General features: G+C 41.4%; 1 protein-coding gene across 1 annotated transcript in view; it reads left to right on the top strand.

The window, feature by feature from the left end:
* Positions 1-1,135: 1,135 nt before the first annotated feature.
* The window catches only part of VSTM4 (V-set and transmembrane domain containing 4), a 31,660-nt gene continuing 11,415 nt past the window's right edge, over positions 1,136-21,380 (top strand). The window contains exons 1-7 of the mRNA XM_083865928.1: positions 1,136-1,692; positions 6,860-7,258; positions 10,797-10,865; positions 11,694-11,801; positions 14,177-14,210; positions 18,533-18,645; positions 19,471-19,532. Coding sequence (XP_083722054.1) covers positions 1,638-1,692; positions 6,860-7,258; positions 10,797-10,865; positions 11,694-11,801; positions 14,177-14,210; positions 18,533-18,645; positions 19,471-19,532 — 840 coding nt within the window. The 5' untranslated portion in view covers positions 1,136-1,637. The remainder of the gene's footprint in view (positions 1,693-6,859; positions 7,259-10,796; positions 10,866-11,693; positions 11,802-14,176; positions 14,211-18,532; positions 18,646-19,470; positions 19,533-21,380) is intronic.

The following is a 21,380-nucleotide window of genomic DNA, read 5'->3' as shown; positions in this document are numbered from 1 at the left end:
AGCAACAGCAAGGAGTAGATGCTTTGGAAGGGTGTGCAAAATAAGCCATCCCTGGTTTCCTCTCTATTAGCAGTCCAAGGACTTCCTGAAATGGAGTTTCCATCAAGACTATCAAACTACATAATTGCTGGTAGAATGTTTTTGGTGAATTTGTCTATTTGTTTTTGAATTAGTGTATCTCTTTGATAGGATTTCCCTTTGCTGTGTTAAAAGAGTAGGTTTGTATCTACAGATTTTAACTACCTCCCCAGGCAGTAAAAATCTTAAAAACTGTTTCTGCTTCCTCAAGTCTGCTGATTGTTCTGTGCATAATCCAGACCTGTCACTCTCTTGTGAGAAGTGTTTGCTGTATGGACACAAAAGTCTCTTCCTGGAGGAAACAAATTACAAGATTTTAAAGGCAGTTTTCAGTCTCATAAGGATCAGATTTAGCACACACTAAATTTTCTGTGATGCTTAAAATCAGACATGTATTATCCTGCCTAAGTGATTACTAGGAGAGGGGTGGAGTAGCTAAATCTGTACTAATTGCCCAGGAATGCCAATGTGTTTGTATCATCCATACTTCATGCAACCTGAATATATAACCCATCATACCTGCAGGCAGAAGTAATAAATCCATGTCTGGGGAGATTTGAAGGCTCTCAAGTGATAAACACTTCGAAAGGAGCATGGGGGAAAGGCAGGAATGATCTGCAAGGTGCTGGCTTCCCTTGTGCATTCTGGCCTAGCACTGCAGTGCCATTTGTGAAGACAAGGATACCTTGGGGTGATGCACCTTGAGCTACTGTAGCAATTAATTCAGGATGGTTTTAGAGAGGCTGATTGTCAGTGGTCAGTAGGTGCTGTCACAGCAGAAGGCAAACACCAGAGCTCAGTGTGCAATGTCCTGGCACAGGTGTTCTCAATGCCTGCACCATCCATCCCCAAGCCTGCTGATGGGCTACTCCTGCCTGCCAGACCTCCTTGCTCCCAGGCTGCCACCACCTGAACCCACGGAATGGGAGATAATGTTAACTAGAACTGCCAGGGACCGGTGGTCCTGTTCCAGCTATGGAAGGGGATGAGTGGAACGGGCATGAGAGCCTGCAGAATTGCCAATACATCCAGGAAACCTGAGAGGATGCCTAAGACAGCCTTCCCCATCCCAGCAATCGACCCCACAGCCTCACCGGGCCGCCTCACTTGCTCATACAGAGGTTTTCTGTACTCAGGGAGGGAGGGAGGGAGTTTCTCATTTCCCATCGACACAGATCCGTGTCCTTGTGTGTGTGCAGAGAGGATCGCGGAGATTAGGGATGGAGCATCCCTGTTTAGCCCTAATGCCACCCTACAGGCACGGTGTGGGCAGAAACAACAGGAAAAGGGAGTGAGAAAAAGCGGAGAGTTGAAGGGGGGCAGGACGCTGGGAAGCGCAAAGGACTAGGGAGGGAAGGAAGAACGCGAAAAAAAAAAAAAAAAAAAAAAAAAAAAAAAAAAGGAGGAGAAAGGGGAGGAGATGAAAAGCAAGGGGAGAAGGGAGGACCGGGCGGGGAGAGGAGGCGAGAGGCCGGGGAGGAGGAGAGAGAGGAGGGAGGCAGCTCGGCAGAGGGGACGGGACGGGACGGGACGGGACGGGAGCCGGCGCCCCGCGGGCCATGCGCCTCCTGGCCACGGCACTGGCCGCCCTGCTGGCCACGGCCTCGGCCCCAGGTAAGCGGCACCGCGGGGACCGGACCCGAGCCCTCCCCGAGCCCCCCCGGAGCCCTCCCCTGGCCCCGGCAGCCCCCGGACCCCGCGCCGGGCGGGGGCGGCAGCGCCGGGATGGAGCCGGGGGGCAGAGCTGGGGGTCAGGGCTGGGGGGCAGAGCCGGGGGTCAGGGCCGGGAGTCAGGGACAGCCGCAGCCCCTCCACAGCCCGGCCCCAGCCCCGGCCCCGCTCCCCCGGGCCCCCGGCAGCCGCGATTCTTCACAGCCGTCGCATCCTTTTCGGAAAAGAAAACCCTTCCCGTGCAAGTTCATGGAAATGCGTCCTTAGCCGTCTTCCCAGCCAGGCAAAGCCGAAGCAAAGGGAGATTTTGGCGTTGTTTTTTCCCCACAGGTGTCCCGATCCCGTTGGCATCAGGTGGAAATGGAACCTGTAGGTCACTTGTAAAAAGCGTCCTCCCTTTGAGACGTTTATTCCTCTAAAAACAAAGGTATATTGGGCAGCGCTGTGTGTGCTGGAGCTGCGGGACACAGGCAGAGTCTGGATCTGAACTTCCAGGTGCAGTGAGCTTAGAGGGGTGGGGAAGCCTTGCTCGTTCAAGGCTAATGAAAGAGTTGAATTTGAGCTCCACTCCAGAAGGGCAGGAGATGGTGGAGGCACAGGTTTGGTACAAACCGCTCTTTAGTCAATGCAGAAGCTTTCTCTGAGGGGGAGCCTCTGACTTGTGAAACTTGCAGACAGATCTGTTCAACTGAAAACAGCTGGTTGTTTTTTTGGTGCTCTTGCTAGTCAGCTCTTAATTATTTTCAATTAAACAAAGAGCTTTGCTTCTTCCTAGCTCATCTCTTTTTAATTGTAAGGAGATCAAACCAAAGCAGGCTTTGACAGTAGCACAGCTTCACTGAACCAACTACAACACAGATAAAAGCCATCCCATATGCTTCTGGTAATGCAAAGCTGGGATCAGAAGGTGACCACCCTGGCTGCATGCCCCTCTGGTCCCCAGACATCCCAGCTATTAGTCTTTGCAGCACTAAACCTGGACTGTGAGCAGTTGTGCCCAGGACAACTCCACTCCTGTCTCAGCTGAAGTAACTGGGGTTCTCCCACCGAACCACAGCCATGCTGAAATTGCCCACCACATGTGGGGACCCAGTGGCCACTATAAGTCCTTTGGCACAGGCAGAGGGGAGAGGCCCTGGCATAAACAAGTTTCTGGGTGCTAGAAGTATAGTTTGGTACTCCTGACAGTGCTGTTAAAAGTGTTCTGCTGTGTAATATAGCAGTCAGCAAAGTCCAAATCTAGCTAATTCTTGGACTTGAACTTGTGTAAGCAGACATAGACTATTTTCAAAGTGGGATTTTTCAAAACAGAGCTTAGGCAGCAGTCACCTTTCCTGACTCCCCACAGGCTACTGAGACATACTGGTGGAACATACCAGAGAAGCAGACAGCTAAAATGTTGGGATGGGAGCAGCTAGGCAAGCTCATTGTAAAAAGGAGAGAATTTTGATGGTTAAGCACACTGCAAAGAAATCACCAAGTCTCTGATTCTCTCTCCTCCCCCTTTCTATAAATAATTTCCCTTTCCAAGCAGAAACCAGACTGAAACTCTTGTGGTGAGCTCCACCTGAATGGGTTCTGAACATCATTCTATACTGGGAAGGCAGAAGAGGATAAACAGTGATTCCTCACTTGGAAGAGCAATCTGAAGTCTAGAAGCTCAGTGCTATGTTGGCACACAAGCCTGCTCTTAAGCTGTGAAGTCTCCTGCTCTTGGCAAGGAGCCCATTACAAGGGTAAACCTCATGTTGGGGTTGACCATTGCCTGCTGAAGACAGGAGGAACATGTCCACTAGCGTCTGAGAGCCTTGAATGAAGGTTTTCCTTTCCACATAGGAGGCAAATGAACTCTTTCCTTCAAAATCCGCTGTTCCTCCTCCATTGGCAGTGGGAGGATAAAATCAAATGGATACTGTTTTTTTTGATTTATATAAAGCACCACCTGACCCTGTTCAACATGAGCTGATACCATGATAAAAGCAGCATGAGATTTCCAGAATTCTCCCCATTGCTGTACTTATGCAGCTGTACCAGTGGGAGTCTTGGAAGGAAGATAAGGAGATAGGTTCCCACTGAGCAGAAACATGAAGGATGCAAAATTTGATATGTCCCTATAAAAAGACAAGTCCCCAGAGGAAAAGTAGAAGCCTTAGGTATAAAATACCAGTGTTTGTATGAGTGTAAACAGCTAGAAAGGGATCAGAGTCTCCATGTACAATGCTGCTTTATCTTCTCACAGAGGTTTCCATCATCACCATATTTGACTTCCTCTGTATTTTCTCTTGGGTAGTTTTTGGCACCATGTTCTGCCTAGTTTGGAATTAAGCAATGAATTTCTTGCCTTTTATTTTGGGACTCTGTTTCACAATTGCTCCTAGCCAGATTTTTCAAGAAAGAAATTCACATGTCAGGAAAATGACATAATTGTTTTTCTTTACAGTTTTCACGACATGTTCATGATTTTAGTAGAAAAAAGGTCTTTGTTTTTCATTTACCCAAACCATAACTTTATAAATTATTTATTAAACAGTTATTGCCTAAGTATATTTTAGAACCCCAAAAAGTGTGGAAAATCTCAAAGTTATTCATTATTTACTAAGCAGCACAACCTTCAAAATTTATTCTCATTTTGATGGCAGAGACAGCCATTTACTGGTTTCCCTTCTGCTGGTAAAGCACCAAGGCCAGTAGGTCCTGAGAGTAATAACTGTAGTGGCTTTCCATGCCTGGAAAGCTTTTGGTGGGATTCAGCCTTAATTTTAAATTTCAAAATCCTGTTCTATTATATGCTTTCTGCAATCCAAAATAACCTCTTTCTTTGGCATTTATGTGAATTGCAGACACAAAAATAATGCACAAATAATTTTATCAATAACCTCATCCATGCTTAGCTGTAGTTTCTTCAAGATTTTTTTTTAAAAGCCAAATTCTTCTTTATACAAAATGTTTTCTCTTTCGTAACAAAAAAAATAAATAATGTCTACTTGGAATAAACATGCCCTTCAGTAGAGATTTTGACTGAAGTGGCACAAAATAATTATCATACTATTAATTTTCAGAATTCTTCTCAAACAGTTGCAATGCAACTTCTTTAATTTAGTGGATTTACTGCAAGTAAGGTGATATAATTCACCACTTCATTTCACTGCTTCACTGGGAGCATACAACCAGTGTCTCTGTCTCCAAAACTCCTTCAGAAATAGAATGGAAGTACTTTACTTGCTTATTTTGAAGATAAATATATGTTTGTGTTTCAGGAGCTGATGTCAGACAATAGTCTCTGCCAAAATACTCATCCCCTTTGTTAAAATGTTCCTTGCTGATGTGCTAGAAAAGTGTCCAGAAATGAAAAAATCATTCTCCCAGAGTTGCAATTCTCATTAGTATTTGAGTACAGTACAGTATTCACATAACAGGAAGTTCAGAGTTTAGAGGACATTTCATGCTTTTCAGGGAGTGCATTGCAGGGAGTGTTTGCTCCCTGCTGGATTATGGTTCTCTAGTGGATGCCCTCAGACTGGTGGGTTATACATCACAAGTCATGTAGGGAACACATTGCCACAATGCACTGTTGGTCAAAAATAGATCACTCTCTGATATGACTAATCAGGATATTCTTAATGTGAATTAGGAAGGAAATAAAATGAGTGTTGATTCCCATGCCTCAGAAAATCATTTCAGTAGAAGTCAGGTCAGGAAAGGGAAATCTTCCTCTAATGAACAGCTGTGGACACTTTTTTCAGCCTTCGTCTATACTGGCTATTATTAGAATTAAAGCAGAGAGACAAAGAACTGGTCTAAGTGATTGTTTAGGATGAAGAACATTAAAGATAAGAATCAGAAATTAATGGAAAAATTGAGTAATCATTTGTCCCGATATGATCTCGTGTCGTATTTTGTCATGCAAATTATGTCAGATTAACTTGAATGTGTAGTCAGAAAAAGGAGTCGGATGGATTTAACCCTTGAGTATGACAAGGAGAACATTACTTAAAACAGAGCACATGGGGAGCTGTGGGATATAGAGAATCAGTGGTTTTCCAGTGGTAATCTAGGGAACAGTGTGATGTAAGGTCTGCACGAATGATGTCTCAAAGAAGTAGACAGAAGCACCCATATTGAAACTGTGACCTTATCAAATCAGCATAAGACGAGGACAGCACATAGGAAAAACTGAGGATAGGGTAACAAGTGGAGCAGAAGTTAGTACAGCAAAGTCACATACTTGGGGATTAGTAAGAATTTCTTTGATACACTGGTAACTGAACCACAAATGGCAAAGAAGGGAAAACACCCATGTATGCCATGTATTTATAACCTGACATATAATCACATATGAAAGTATGAAAAAGGACAAGATAATTCTGGGATATACCAGGCAGCGTATATCCCAGTCAAATCTGAAAAGTACTGTGAGTATTCTACAGGACATTGGAGAACTTCTTTCCAGACACTACCTATAACTGCAATCAATTACATTAAAAAAAATAAAAATACAATCAAACCCAAAATTTAAACTGTAACCAATGCAGAGAAGGGCTATTAGGGTGGATAGGGAAGACACTACTTTACTAGAGGAGACTAACAGAGCGTGTCTTCTTTAGCTCAACAAAGAAAAGGCTGAGGCAGGATAATTGCTTTGTATATTGAGTCAGGAAGTAAGCTCTAGAGAAGAAAACGCTATTTTGAGCTCAAAGCTGGCACAGGAACAAATGAGCATAAACTGGCTATTGAAACCATTTAAGCTGGAAGTCCTAAGAAGGATGCAAGCCGTCGGAAGAGCTGGTCACAGAACAGCTTTCCAAAGCTGTTCAGACTGATAAAAGATTGCTTGAAATTGGTCCTGTGACAGTAGCAAGGTCTCCATGTCAGCTCTGGGTTATTGATTAGTGACAGAAAAAATGCTAGGGCAGACTCACTGAAGGAGGGCCTCATGCCATCCTTAACTTTCACAGAGAGGCAGATGATGTCAGGTTCCACAAGGTCATTAAATTGCTGCACACTACACAGGTACCATCGGTTTACCTGCTGTGGGCTTGCATGCTGGAATAGGTTATGGTGCTGTTGTGCCAATATGGAGGATTCTCACCATCTTTTCTTTCCTTTGCAGATGTTTGTGTGGCTTTAAATGTGACGGTCTCTCCTGGACCAACAGTGCAATACTCCGAGGGGGATAATGCTACCCTTTACTGCCACATTTCTCAAAAGAGAAAGACAGACAATTTGCTGGCTGTGCGGTGGGTCTTTGCTGCATCACCTACCCAGGAGCACCTGATGATCAAAATGACAAAGTTTGGGTCTGTCCAGTATTATGGAAATTATACTCATAATTTTCACAAGCAAAGACTTCATCTTCTTAAAGAGAAACATGGAACTTTGTACAAATTTCTTATTTTAAGCCTCCAGCAAACAGATCAAGGACATTATATATGCAAAGTACAGGAAATTGGCAAACACAAAAATAAGTGGACAGCGTGGTCAAATGGTACAGCAGCTACTGAAATAAGAGGTGAGAGATTACTGATTTCAAGTCTATAATTTCTTCTTGTCCTGTGATCCCTTCTTTTTTCTTTTAAGTTCACCTATAAAACATTTGAACTTAGATTATTTTTGAGTGTAAGCTGTGGATAGGAGAAGAAAACACAACACTCAACTTACGTTCTGCCTCTTGGTGTTTCCCTTGCTCCTAGTTCTAGTCTAGCAGCAGCTGGTAAGTAATACTTTTACTATCACTTAAATACTACTGTTTATGCCATTTGCCACTAGAAAGCAGAGCTAGAAATGCAATGGCCAGCCTGCTGGTATTGAACTTCAGATAAAATCACCAGCAACAAGTGGCAGATGTGAACCAAGTTGGAAACAAGTAATCTCTGTGGGATGGATTAGCTCAAATCTTATGCCACCACATCCACACTTTCAGAGATGGATGAAGTTGGATTTTGAGAACAGACTCCTTTGGAGAGGTGGTTTTTCTTAGCAGCTTTGCCATCAGTGCTAGCTGGCAAACTGCCCTCCTGCTTGTGTCTTTATAAACAGAAAAGTTTATTTTGCACAGGGTCAACTCTAATGATAATCCCAGAAAGCAGCATAAAGTGTTTTCTCTTTGATAAAAGTTCCTAAATAGTAGTGAAACATTGGATTTGTCAGGAGTTCTTGGAGAGGGAATGGCATGTTCCAAGTAAGTGGCAGCAGAAGAAAAAGCAATATAAAATATTGTCACACCACCTGTCATACCCCTCCTCACAAAGAGACACTTCACATCTTTCATAGCTTCTCAGGCTATTGCTAATTATAACACTGAAACCTCTCATTACTTCTCATAGCTAAACTGTGGAGTTCAGATCAGTGAAGTTATTGAAAACAAGGAGATCCATAATTTTTCAGTCCAGTCCTTGAACAATATTTTCCCCCAGATTTCTAGCATGAATATATAATCAGAATAGGGATTTGAGACCTTATAACTTCATCATTTTCCACTGTCTGCTCAGCTATATTGCTGCTCTCCACTTGAAATGACCCAAAGCAGAGCAGGAAACCTGTGACAAGGCTGGCCAGCCTGTAGAGAGGTGTAGACACCCTGTGGAGATCTCAGGCAAACACCACAACCACCCTGGTCCCTTAAAAACATATTTATTCTAACTCTAAATCCAGATTAAATATACCAAAAGATATCTGAAATGCTGCATCTCTTTAAATGTCACAGCAACTGTTTTACCACATAAAGCCTCTTGACTGGAAACAAAGCACCACCTTTGCTAGCATTTGGCTAATGCACCCTGAGTTGTATGGTACTTGCTGCACTTGAGAGGGAAGGTAACTCTTTTCCAAATACTGATAGTTTCCAGTTTTCCCAACAGTAACACTTGGGCTTTTCAAGGAAATTTTCTTCCAAACACATTTTGTATTTTATATTATGATCAGTTACACTTTTATTGCAAAGGGATTTACTTGTATTACAGTTAGACCCAGGATGCAACAAGAGGAGCAATACAAATTGCCTGAAGAATTGGGATACTTAAGTTGCACTGCTTGTGCTTTATCAAATAAGGTAGCAGTGTTGCACCACATCACAGTTGCTGTGTTGCCTAACATTTTATTCCTGTAATGTGTCTGCAGTTATGCCCAAATTCAAAATAGTATCTTTATGCTAAAGCACCAGGCAAATTTCTTAAAACTTTGCACATCAAGCAGAGGCAGAAATAAAACAGACTTTTTTTTCTTTTTATTTATTTATTTATTTATTTATTTATTCACAGGAAGAGGGGGTTACTATGCAAGACAGATTTCCAGGGAGAAAAGAAAAGGATAATTCTTCTTCTTCAAAATGTATCTTGCTCTTGAAGCAAGTTGACAGCTGGATCTGTAGTATCTACTGCTATTAATTTATATTCAGATTTTGTTATTTGCTAGCAAGTTTGTTCTTGTAAATTGGCCTAGGCCATTAAGAAGTTGCAAATACATTTTGTTGCAACACATAAATTTTTACAAATACACATATTGGACTTACAGAAAAAGAATTGAGTTACAGGCTACAGTTCCTTACTGTGTAATGACAGTTAAATTTTAGCTGCATATCTGGCTTCTACTTTAGGGGCAAAATACATATCTGGCTTCTACTTTAGGGGAAAAATACATTTCTTTGGAAAGGAAGCCTTGTTGTGGAGATGGAGTCCTTACAGTTTTCAGTTCCTGCACTCATGTCAGCTACAGCAACTCTGTAGTGTTTTCAGAAGGTCCACCTGAAATTTGACCTGTTGGAGTTTTCCCCTTTCAGTGCTGTGAATACAAGACATCAGATTGCATTTATAAGAAGGTTCTGTTAAATCTTGTTAGTAAAACCAAGAGAAATATGTGTGCCATAGAAGTGTCTCCTAACCCAGCCACACAATGTCTTTGTCTAAGATAAGGTCAACCTTTTCCTCTTCCCCATATTAAAGAAATCACCTCATTTCCTGGGCCTGTGTCATCAATGTCAGCCTAAAATCAAGTTAATTGTAGCAGAGAATACACCAAAAAAATAGTTTATCAGAGAAAAAAAAATCAGAAAAATGCATATCAGGAAAACTGCACATCTCTTAGGAAGAGCAATGCATATTCCAAATGGTTTACAATCCAAGGGAAGAGACTACTTGTAGGAGGACAAACATAGAAAATTAGACAGTCCAACTATAAATCTGCTTGCATGGACAACAAAAACAAGTAGATGATCACAACAATCTGTCTTGTTGGGAAGCTTATTTGTCAGAATTTCCCATAGAAGAAAGTCTGAGTTCTTAAATATTAGTTGCATGTGGCATTTTCTAGCAGTAAAAATGTCGCAAGATACAGGAATGCAAGATTACTTTTTTCCCCCCAAAATGAACAAAAGCCCTTTTTTCAGGGGAGTTATCCTGAAATACTTGTCAAAGATCTACACGTGTGATGCGTTCATGCAACAAGTGAGTAATTTAAATATTCAGGGTGAGCTTTCCATCACAACTGAAAAGCAGATTTCATTAGTCCTGAAAGTTGTATATCCACTGATCTAGCCCCACACTTCACATCCCTGCAGGACACTCCTTAATGAATTCCCTTGCCAATAAGATCCTTGTTCTCTAATGATTTGCCACATGGAGCTGTCTTGGAGGTTCAGACCTCAGTGGCAATCTGGAGGACATTACCAGACTCCCATTTCATTGCAGTGATTGCTGGAGGGAGAAAAATCATGGAATTATCATAAGTGACATCATCTAATCTGATGTCATAAAAAAATCCCAGCATGCATAAACAATGTGGCTGAGGAGGGCAGAGAGGGTTTTGAACATCTCAGCAGCCAGAGCATTTGGATTCTGGTTCTAGGCTGTACAGCTGTTATATTGACAGTCATCCATCCTCCTGAAACACAGAGGACAATTCTGTGCAGCTGAACTCTTTTATTGGAAAGCAATTAGATGAAGCAAGATCTTGGGACACTGAAGTCTAAGGCAGAATACATTTACTTCAAGTGGTTCAAACTTCTTTGACACACATTTGTCAATTTTTGTAATGTTTTCTTTGGCTTTTTTCAGTGATTTCATCAAAATCTTCTGATCATCCCACTTTCAAGAAAAACCATGAAGCTTGGAAGTTCTTTGAAGGTAAAGATACACCTAACTGCTACTGATTTTATGCATGATGATAGTTTAGTCCAATGGACAGGACAATGAAAGTGCCCCAAATCAGGACCAATTTTGCTAGTTCCTGTGCAAACCCAGCCTTGCCTGAGAAACCATCCCCCAAAGTACAAGGGGTACTGGACAAAAGAGAATGGAAGAGTCCACCTTCAGTTTCTCCTATATCTGTTATGGCCAATAGGAGAGTAACCACTGGAAATATGAATAAAAGCCATGAAGGGAGACTAAGGCTGTAGTTTGAAAAAGAAAAAAAAAATCATACAAAAATTTCAAGCCAGTGCTGCCAGCAGAAGTAATTGCAGACTTTTTTCCTTCTTCCCCAGCCACTCAGCACTCTCTCCACTGCTACTTTTCTTGTTTCATTGTTTGTGTGTTTGTTTTCTTCTTTTGTTACCAAAAAAAAAAAAAAAAAAAAAAAAAGTACAGCTGTTTGAGCTGGGAAATAACCCAACTGAAGTCCTTTTGGGTTTTGACTTGTTGCTACAAAAATCCCTAAAACCCAAACCCAGTCCCTTTTGTTGCTCAAAAAATTCCCAAAACCAGTCTTTTGCTCCTGAAAGTCACAACTCATAAGTGCAGTTGTGTCCATTTGCATTTATGCAGACTTCAACCATATTTTAAACTGAGCAGGATACTATAGGAAAGTTTCAAGAGGTTTAAACTAGTTCTGAACTGTTACCCTAAATCTTTTGGGCCAGAGTCTGTTTAGATCTTGTAGATGTAAATTTTTTCTGTCCTATCATCATAAAGCATCAGCTGCAACACTGACCCTCAGCTGTGCTTGTGTTCCAGATCTGTACGTGTATGCAGTGTTTGTGTGCTCCATAGGAATCATCAGTGTCCTCCTTTTTACACTTGTCATTCTCTGTCAGTCACTTCTGAGCAAGAGGAGATCCACAGGTGAGCAAAATGTCATTCCTGATGACTGTAAAGCCCTTGTCAAAAAGGAGGACAGGGGGAGGGGAGAAGAGAATGCAGAGAAAGCAGGAAAAATAAATATTGCCTTGCCTTGAATGTATTTTTAAATAGAATTGGTGGGAAGAGAAGAATTCTGCCAGCCAAATTAGAATGAAGGCATTTTCTTCCCTTTAAATAGTGAGGAAATAAAACTTTGTATTTGCTTTGGACTTTTCAGAAATCATTTGTTTTTGCAAAAACATAAGTTGAAGGTATTTGGAACTTCTTTCAGAGGAGACCAAGTGCTGAATCATTAAGCTGCATTCTGACCAGAAGCTAAAATTTTGCATGAGTGACGTTCCTCCAAACATGTAGAGGAGTTTCAAAGCAATATTAACTCTGTTCTATTTTATTCTCCTTTCTTGAGTAGCTCTCAATATTCTTGGGAATTTGGGGCGTTTTAAGATCTGTGGAGTAACCAGTGCAGGCTCTACTTTATTTCAGTTTAAAAGTGGTTTATTTGGAGACACAAGCTGCAAGGATGAGATAGCAGCACACTTAGCAGCCACCGTGTCAGAGGAGAGTGTAAGGACCACCTCTGAACAGAAGCTTTCAGAAGGATTTTGGTTGGGTAGTGACTTGCTTTGTTAACAGGAGAGAATCCTGACTTTGTTGCTTCTGCAGCCTACACAGATCCCACGAGGGAATGAGTGACTCAGATACACAAGTGAGAAGACATGTAAGCCAGAAATAGATGTATAGAGAAGCCCTTGCCTGACCACGAACACATTTCAGGCTGTGGCTTCATCTTCCTGGTAGTGCACTTAGCAGAGTAAGTCTGATTCTAACTGAACTCAACAACTCTGCTTGCCAAGAGGAAGGAGCAAGATCAATGTTTTTCTTCCTACCCTGTTAAGTGATGACAAAGGTTTTGTGCCAAGGGAGTACCCACACTTAAGTATGTTGGTCATGGTGAGTCACCCTGAAGCCACAAGCACTAGACTGATGTATTCCAGTCTTTCTTGAGCAGACATTGGGTTAGAATTTGCTTGGTTTTGTCAATTTACTGCTGTGAGCATACAAGCAGCTTGAAGGAAAGGTCTATTTACATTGAACCAACACCAGCTAAATATTGAAATATACAATATGGAATATATAATATTGAATATACAATACAGAATAGGGATATGCAAAAGAGAAAATGTAAGTTCTTCTGAGCTGCTAAAAACCTTTCTTTGCTACCCAAATATCTGAGTATTTGCGTGCTCAAAAACATGTCAGCAGTGTACATGAGAATTCCCTTACTCCCTAAGGATCAGGCTTACTGTTCTCCTGTATATTTAAAAAAGGCCTGACAGGTAGATGGAAGCACTGCCTTGACTGGCTTAAACATTTACCCTGTGATAGTCCCAGGTCCTGGTGCTCCCAACACTCATTTCCTCAGGGCCAAAATGCATCTCCTGGGAGCTGTACAGCTCCCTTAGAATGGAAGGATTTAGCTAAGTCCCAATATGAAAACTTTCCTGTAGAGAAGGGCATAGTCATGTGAGTGTCCTGTTGTCTGGTTTTCATGGTCCTTTAAAGAACAGGGAATGAAAGGGGAGGGCATGTCTGTGTTGCATTCAACTTCACATCATGACCCAGGGATGCACTCTGTCATCCTTCTGAGATAGAAATTGGTAGTAGGTTGACCAGAAGAGCCAAAGTCTGTCCTTTAAGAGAGTCATAGAAGCCACAAAGCCACAAAAGAGCATCTTAATAACCCTGGCTCCTAAAAGACTGCAGTGGGGGCAGCTGCCCTTGCTCAGGACTACTGACTCAAAGGAATATGAAGTGGAAGGATTTACACAGCTCACACACACAGCTGTCAGAGACAGGATGGTGGCTGGACTGGACCTCTGATCTGATCCCAGAAGGGATCCCTTTATGCCTGTGGCCACAATCTGACTTACATTAGGAACAGCCGTGGCTCCTGTGGGTGAGTGGTTTATTCTAGGCTTCTGGAAATAAATACAGGCACCACAAGAGAAATAAAAGTCTTCAAAGTAAAATTACTGGCCTGCTGTGCTTTTCCTTAGCAAACTGTCTTTTGGCTGGGCTGACCACTGGAATGTGTGTTGCCCAGCATTTCCACTGCACATTTCTGGTGTTGTTTAATACATTCTCCACTCCCAAGACTAGCTATGTCTTCCAGTCAGGCTGCATTTTAAAGGACAATACAATGTATGGTGACTCTCCTTAGCTCTCCCAGTGTAAGAACCTGGCAACTGCACCATCTCAGCAACACAGGTCTGTCTGCAGTGCTCATTTGAACCTCATAAACTATGTTGGTGTGAAGCCACATTTTCTTTCTTTTTTTCTTTTCTTTTCTTTAACAGTGAGGCATTACCTGGTGAAATGCCCCCAGAACAGGTAGGAGATTACACATCTCTTTAATCTAAACCAAGGTACCAGTTTGGGATTTGTGTTGCTGTGTATGTTGAAGAATAGAAGTAATGTTTTCAAAATGCTTATGCAAACATAACGAGTTGCAGATCCCTGACTCATGAATGTGCCTGCTGTGCATGAAAAGGGAGATCTGCCTGGACTAGCTGTAGGTCTTGCAGGTGTTGCAGTGACAAGCCTCTCTTATATGCTCTCAATTGCTTTCTGAAGAGGCCTGCTTTCATTCTCTGTGGGTTTCTAGGGTTCCCCAACACCTCATGGGATGGTAATGACCTAAACTGTCCATGCATATAGAACAAATCACAATGTTACCCAGGGATTCCCATACCCAGGATTAGAGTGGGGCTCAAAAGCAGATTTTCAAGGCCCACAGTCTGTTCCCACCTGAAGACTCCAAGCGATGAGAATTCTTCTTCTCCTGCAGTGTTAATCACTGTCCCTTTAAATAGCACCTGCTGCCAAAAGTATTTGATGGTGTTGCTATAAAAATGATTTCCATTGTATAATTTCCCTGATATGTATATTGGACTGGAACTGCAGTAAAAATATATGACAAATATTTTACAAAGAAAAGAGATGAAAGAGGGATGCCTCAGAACAACACAGAAGCACAGCTGTTTCCCAGTTTTCAGTGACAGAAACTATGTGTTTCTAGCCTTGCAGTTTAAATCCAATACCTCTTGGTATCACAAACTGTTTCTATAGTTTCCTTAGACACTACAGGATTCAATGCCAAGTATAGCTTACCCTAGATCCTCCAACAGTGTGATTTTTAGTGCATTCTCATGGGATTATCATGGTATTCAATCTAACTGGCACTCAGATGGAAGTGAAATCAAAACAAAGCAGTACAGGGGTCAGGAGAGGCCAGTACAACCCAAAACTTTCACGCTATTCATGGACAGATCTTTGTTCTGTGACCTTGACCAGCCATTGCACCACCCAAAAATTTAGAGACAGCTCAGCAGTTTTCATTTTTTTCCTGGATGTTTTCGCTTTCCCCCTTCTTTATTAACTGCTGGGACAAAGTAGAAATTACAAAAAACAAACGAACAAAAAACAGTGGGGAGGGGGAGGAAATCAAAGTATATTGGTAGGCAACATAAAAAGAGAAGAAAAATGAGACCCAACTGAAAAAATGGAACATGACAGTCAGATAAAAACTCATACTACAAACTGACTCTCTGGGAAGAGATGATGTAGCAGTGATACTGCTGCAGACACTGAACTTAGGAGGCTGAATAGCAGGGAGAAAACAAGCCAATGTGATTTCTTCACCATGAAACAGATTCTCTAGAAGTGAAAGGAATGCATGACTCTATAGGGATAAAAAACACAGTTTCATGTATTTCAGTGTGACAAGTTATGCTAATGAAATCCTCGATCACACAAATGCATGCCTAAAGTGCATTGACTTCAGGACTTGAAAATTAAATAGCTATGAAAGTGTTACCAGCATCATAATTGTTATATTTCACACTTGGTACCATTTATTTTCCGCCCTCTGCTAAAAACACAGACCATCACTTCCTTTGAACTCATTGCTCTTCACCTGCAAATTGTCTTGAAACTTAATTCAACACACTTAGACCCAAAACCTCCTGTCTAAATATCCATTAGGCCAAACTGATTAACTAATTTGCATGAGATTCTTGCCATTTAAAATTACTACTGTGCAAAATTCAGCCTTGATTAGAGAAGCTCAACTCCAACTCCCTTAGTGATATTTCAAACACAGACTAGAATCCAGTTTCAAAATTACATTAATAGTCTGATGTCTAAAAAATGTCTGTATTCCCACTGCAGTAATACCTAAGCATCTTAAAATATTTTATGTCTTGACTTTAGAATGATGTTTTTGCTTTTAATTGGAATCTAAAGCACAATGGGATAAGTGATTTGCTCCAGGTCTCACAAAATGGCCGTGGTAGAAAAGAAAATTAAATCCAGGTTTCCTGAGTATAACAAAGCAAATGTTTAGGTTTTGGTTTGCTACTTGACCAATAACAAATTAAGGAGAAAAAAAAAAAAGAGTTGACCAAAACCCATTTCTTTACCACATTTTAAAAATAACTACCTAAATAAAATAGTACAGTTATTTTTAGTTTTCCAAACCACCTAATTCCATTTCCTAGTGTTTTCTTTTCTTTAAATACTCTTATTTGTATTATGTGCCTTGTTATTGGATCATTTTGCCAATTTTCTGATCCAGAAACCCCCAGGAGGTGAAGCTTTGAAAACAGGAACATTATTTTCTGTCTTTTATATTTGTGTTGGCCTGAAATCTCTAGTCCTTCAGTGACTGTTCTTGTAGAGATAAGTAATTGGAGGTAAATAAAGTATTTGCCTCAGAAAGCTGTCCATCTCAACACCTTGGTTCCACAGGGCCAGTCTCACATTACAGGAGCAAATTCTGCCACATGGAACCAGAAACAAGAACCCATCTATCCCTGGCACCTTTTCACACAGCTCTTCTATCTCAAAAATATCCAAGCCCCTCCCATTTCAATCAAGTGAACTGTTTGTCACCCCTCTGCAGACCTTTGACAAGAGAAAATAGCTGACTTATATGACTACAGGAAAAGTTCCACATTCTAGACTCTAATAAAGATAGCAAAGCCAAAATTCTAGTAGTTTCCCAGGTCTTGCAACAGCCATGACCTCCAGGGAAACTGCTGCCCTGGTTCCATGATTATGACACACCTTCCACACCTTCCACACGTTACTTCCCCAAACTCCTGTATTTTTCTTGCACTCGAAAACTCATTAGAGCCTTCAAGAAATGTGCAACGAGACACTGTGGAAATATAAGCCAGGGGGCTGAAGAAGAAGCTGGAGATAAAAAACTAACTTTCCTTTTGGATGTAGAACATGACAAGGTCACAAAGACGCAGTGTTTCTGAGCCAAGGAGTCTTTTCTGAGCCTCCTTGTTTGGTTTGAGGAGCTCAGTTCTAAGACAGCAAGTATAGTTATTGTATCTCCCAGAATTAGTTAACCCTGTGTGGCCCCTGGCATTTAAAAGAAACCTGCAAGTCTCAAATATGTTTCTTTGTGGCTTCACTTTTCCCAGCAAAGCAGGAATAGTAACTGATGCAATGAATTGACACTAAGGCTTTTCATGCACTGTGCTTAAAGAAGTTATATTGGAACAACAGCATCTTTAAGTTACACATCTGCCTTAATGACCTTGGATTATTAAACCCAAAAACATTTTTAAAAAATCATTCCCATCTCCTTTTTGGTAGTCTTTCTTCTTGGTAGTTTCCTGTTTGTACAAAGAAGCCAGGCAGAACAGTTTCATTTTCTGCTGGTTTTAAACCATTTCATCTTGATTTCAATATATAAACAAATGGTTGTTGTGGGATAGGTTCATAATAGAGCAGGCTGACTTAGAGATTGTTTCAATCCAACCCTCAGTTTACATAAGATGTGATTTATTCCTAAATCGCAAACATATTTTATTTTTTAAACACTTTTTAGAAAGTTTGGCAGAGAGTCTATGTTTTTGACTGACTCCATGAAACAGAACTCAGGAAAATCAGCAAACCAGAGTCTTTTTATAATCCACACAAGTGTAAATGCAGGGTAGTTTTACCAATGGTAGTGACATTCATTTGGATTTACAACTGTGTGAAATGGTAATATCTGTAATTTTGTTGTTCTTGTGTGGGCAATAGCTGAGACATCCTAACTTTCATTAAGCCGTTGGCCCAGAATATTTTATTCTATTAATATAAAGAGAATGTTTCATTATGCAAAAGAATCAGGAGATTCAGTGAAGTAAGTGTTGTCAGTGTTATGACTCTGGAGACCCTGGTTGTGTTACATGGCATGGTGAGGCTCACAGTGCAGAAGAGAAAGGTCCCCACAGCCACAGTGCCCCAGCCTTTCCCAGGGTAAACCCAGGGATGCAGCTGAGCAACAACTGCTCACCAAGTCACCCCATCGCTGTAGCCATCATAACTACATGGTTTACACTCTGACCACCCTGGTTGTAAGTTAAGATTCTTTTCATTACCACTTAATCCAGTACAATTTTATTACCTTGTTTAAACCTGACAGTTGGCATTTTCTATGCCAGGATGAGTGAGACTCTTTGAGTTTCAAACCCAGAGCATTTCCAACCCATGTAATAGGTTTTTCATTATATACCCAGATCACAATCCAGGTTGTTGGGCACAGACTCCTGCAAGTGGAAGGTGATATGTTTGCATGAACTCACAGGGACAAACTTTCTTTCCCTCCATTACCTTCATTTTCCCCTCACTTTTGGGCCTGTGCTTTGCAGCTCTGGAGAGACAGTTACCAGTGTGACAAGCATGTCTCCTCTACAGCCTAAGAAGGTAAAGAAAAAGAAAGAGAGAGAAAAACTGGAACAGCCACCAGCCATCCCAGCAAAAGGTATGAAAACAGAGACAGAGGTATTTCAAATCCTGAGCGCAACCATGGAAGGACAGCAGAATTTGGGGCAGGAATCCTGCACTTTGCCACTGTCTCTGCCTGTGAGGTGGTGGGAGAAGAAATGCCCTGTACCTGCTGCTGGGACAGGCTGTCACCTCCCTGCAGATTTAGCCATTCTCAGATGCTACTCAATGAGTCCAAGCAGGAGGTCTCAGCTCCCACTAATTATTGGAGAAAGAGGAACCTCTGTGGCAATATTCACCCTGCCCAAAGAGAAGATGAGAGTTAGGCAAGTTGAAATTACTTGTTGGGGGTATTCTGAGGGAAGCCAGCACGCTGCACTCTTAAAACTGCTGGTGCACTCAGGAAGTCAAGCAAACTGAGCAGATAAAGACCAGCTTCTTTGGGACTTCATTTTCCAAGAGGATTTGCAGCTCCGGGGTCAGTCTCACAAACTTTTGGGTGTACTTTCTGAGCAATGCTGCCAGTGCCAAGCCAGTGGGAGAGAGAAGGGAAAGGACCTGAAGATTTACTGTGGGTTAGGTCACAAATGATCAGTTCTCAGGGGGTATGCTTGCTCTAGCATTTGCATACAAACAGCATGCCTTGCATATCAGATTCTTTAATCTTATGAATTTTTCTAATTCAAAACATTCATTATGTTTCCTTGTAAAATACCTGAAATATGGTTAAACTCATATATAAGTACATGCATTTGCTTCTAATTTGCTATTAATATGCAATTTATAAATTGTTAATGCATATACTAAAAATGACAGTGAATGATAATAATATAAAACGATCCCTTCATATTTGTTTTTGTAGCTCCAATTGCCAATAATTTCCCGAAGCCCAAGCTCTTGAAACCTCAAAGAAAATTGATCCTGGTGAGTAATTTTCTATGGAATAGTTTTCTGCATATTCTTCTCTCTCAATACAAATGCTGTAATGTTGCCAGGACTCTGGGTTCAGATATTATAAATGGCCTTAAAAAAATCATACAGATCTTCTTTTTTTTTTTAAGTAGTAATTTTTCAAGTGATGAATCTTGGTTCTTTTGATTTTGAGTATTATATTACACTGGATTATGTTTTCCAGCTTTCTAACAGTTGTCATGTCTACAAACTTGGCCTGTTCTTAAATGAAATCTGCTATTCATTCTCATGTGCTTATGGCAGCTGGTGTTTTGGAAAAAAACACCAGTTACTGACAGAATCATAACTGTACTGTCCACACTTCTTTTGAGACTTTTCAAGTGAGAAATGAGGCCTTATTCTGCACTTCACTGGTGTAAGTCAGAAATGTCTTGAATTGGAGGAATGAGGTGGATATATATAGCTTATACTAAAAAAACCCTTCATATAACAGTTTCTTTTGGGTATGAGTTTCTGATTGAAAAACACCCTTGGAGATACTTACCAGACAAATCAGATGGATGGTGAGATGTTTCTCTGCTTTTGTAACAAAGCAGTGCCTGGACAAGACATGCAGTGGTAATAGAGTGACACAATTTTACACCAGCTCACTTTAGGTGTCTATAGCTGCAGTGGTCTGTGTAGGTAATAGAAAGAGAAATGAGTTAGAGTCAGAGCCTGATGCTCCTGTAATTCAGACCACTGCTCTGACTTTCCTTTAGGGAATCCTTTCTTCCTTTTCTGGCAATAGAGAGATCCCAGAGAGACCAACTCTCTATATTAGGTGAACGTGGGTGCCTAAAATTATGCCACTGGAATAAGTCAAATGTCATGTGATGGTTTCACTTTCAGATGAGGCTTAGAATTGGGAACCTTCCCACCAATTGTCAGTAAACACTCTACTTTTACAACCTTGGGTACCTGGGCATGCTAGGTGATTTGAGAACAGTTCAGATGATATCTTAGGCAATTTCACTGCTTGGATGTGGAGCTCATCGTTCCTCTGCTGGTTCTGCTGGGATTGCCTCTTGGCCAGACTCTGCTCATACAGGTCAGGCTTTGCTAGAGGAAGAGGCAGAGTTTTAAAACTCCATGAAAAAGGCCTTATGTTGACATAGGTTAGCTGTGGCAGGCCAAAGCTATGCTAAGAGGACAAAGACACAGATGAGAGCATTTGGCACCAGTGGTGACAGCTGCCCTTTGCTGTGCACATGGTGTTAATCCCAGTGCCCGGGAACATCAATAATCAGGCAGCCTTCAACCCTCTTAGGAAAAGCTCTCACCAGTTAAAGCACTCAGACTCTTCCTGCAGCTCAATAAAGCACATCAACACATACTGAACTTGAAGGAAATCTGTTTCCAGACACTATTTCTTTCTGGAATAATTCCAAGGATAGGCCTCAAACAGTTGTTGGCTCTTCCCTTCCTGCCATGCAACACCAGTCAAGGTCCAAACACTTTGGAGATGAGCAGGAGTAAAGCCTATTCAAACAACAAAACCAGCTTTGTCTCCCCCAGCACAACTGAGAGTCCACACACTGCATGCAGACAGCAAACTCTGTTTTAATGCCTTTGATGTTGGACTTCAGTCTGAAAGCTGTTTCCATATGTTTCTCTCTTCCCTTTTGTATTTCACCTCAGAGTGCACCTGGAGAGATGTAGCAGCCCACAAAAAGTACATGATTTATGGACAGGAGTTAGTTTTAAGTTAAAAAGTGATCCAGGAAATATGGACTCACCTAGCAATAAAGTGCATTGAGGGACAAAGCAAACTAAACCAAAGTCAGTCTATAAGGCACTGACTATAAAGCTGAGCAGGGC

Source organism: Zosterops lateralis (genome assembly GCF_965231275.1).
Source record: "Zosterops lateralis genome assembly, chromosome: 8".
NCBI classification, from domain to species: domain Eukaryota; kingdom Metazoa; phylum Chordata; class Aves; order Passeriformes; family Zosteropidae; genus Zosterops; species Zosterops lateralis.
This window is presented reverse-complemented; position numbering and strand designations above follow the sequence as displayed.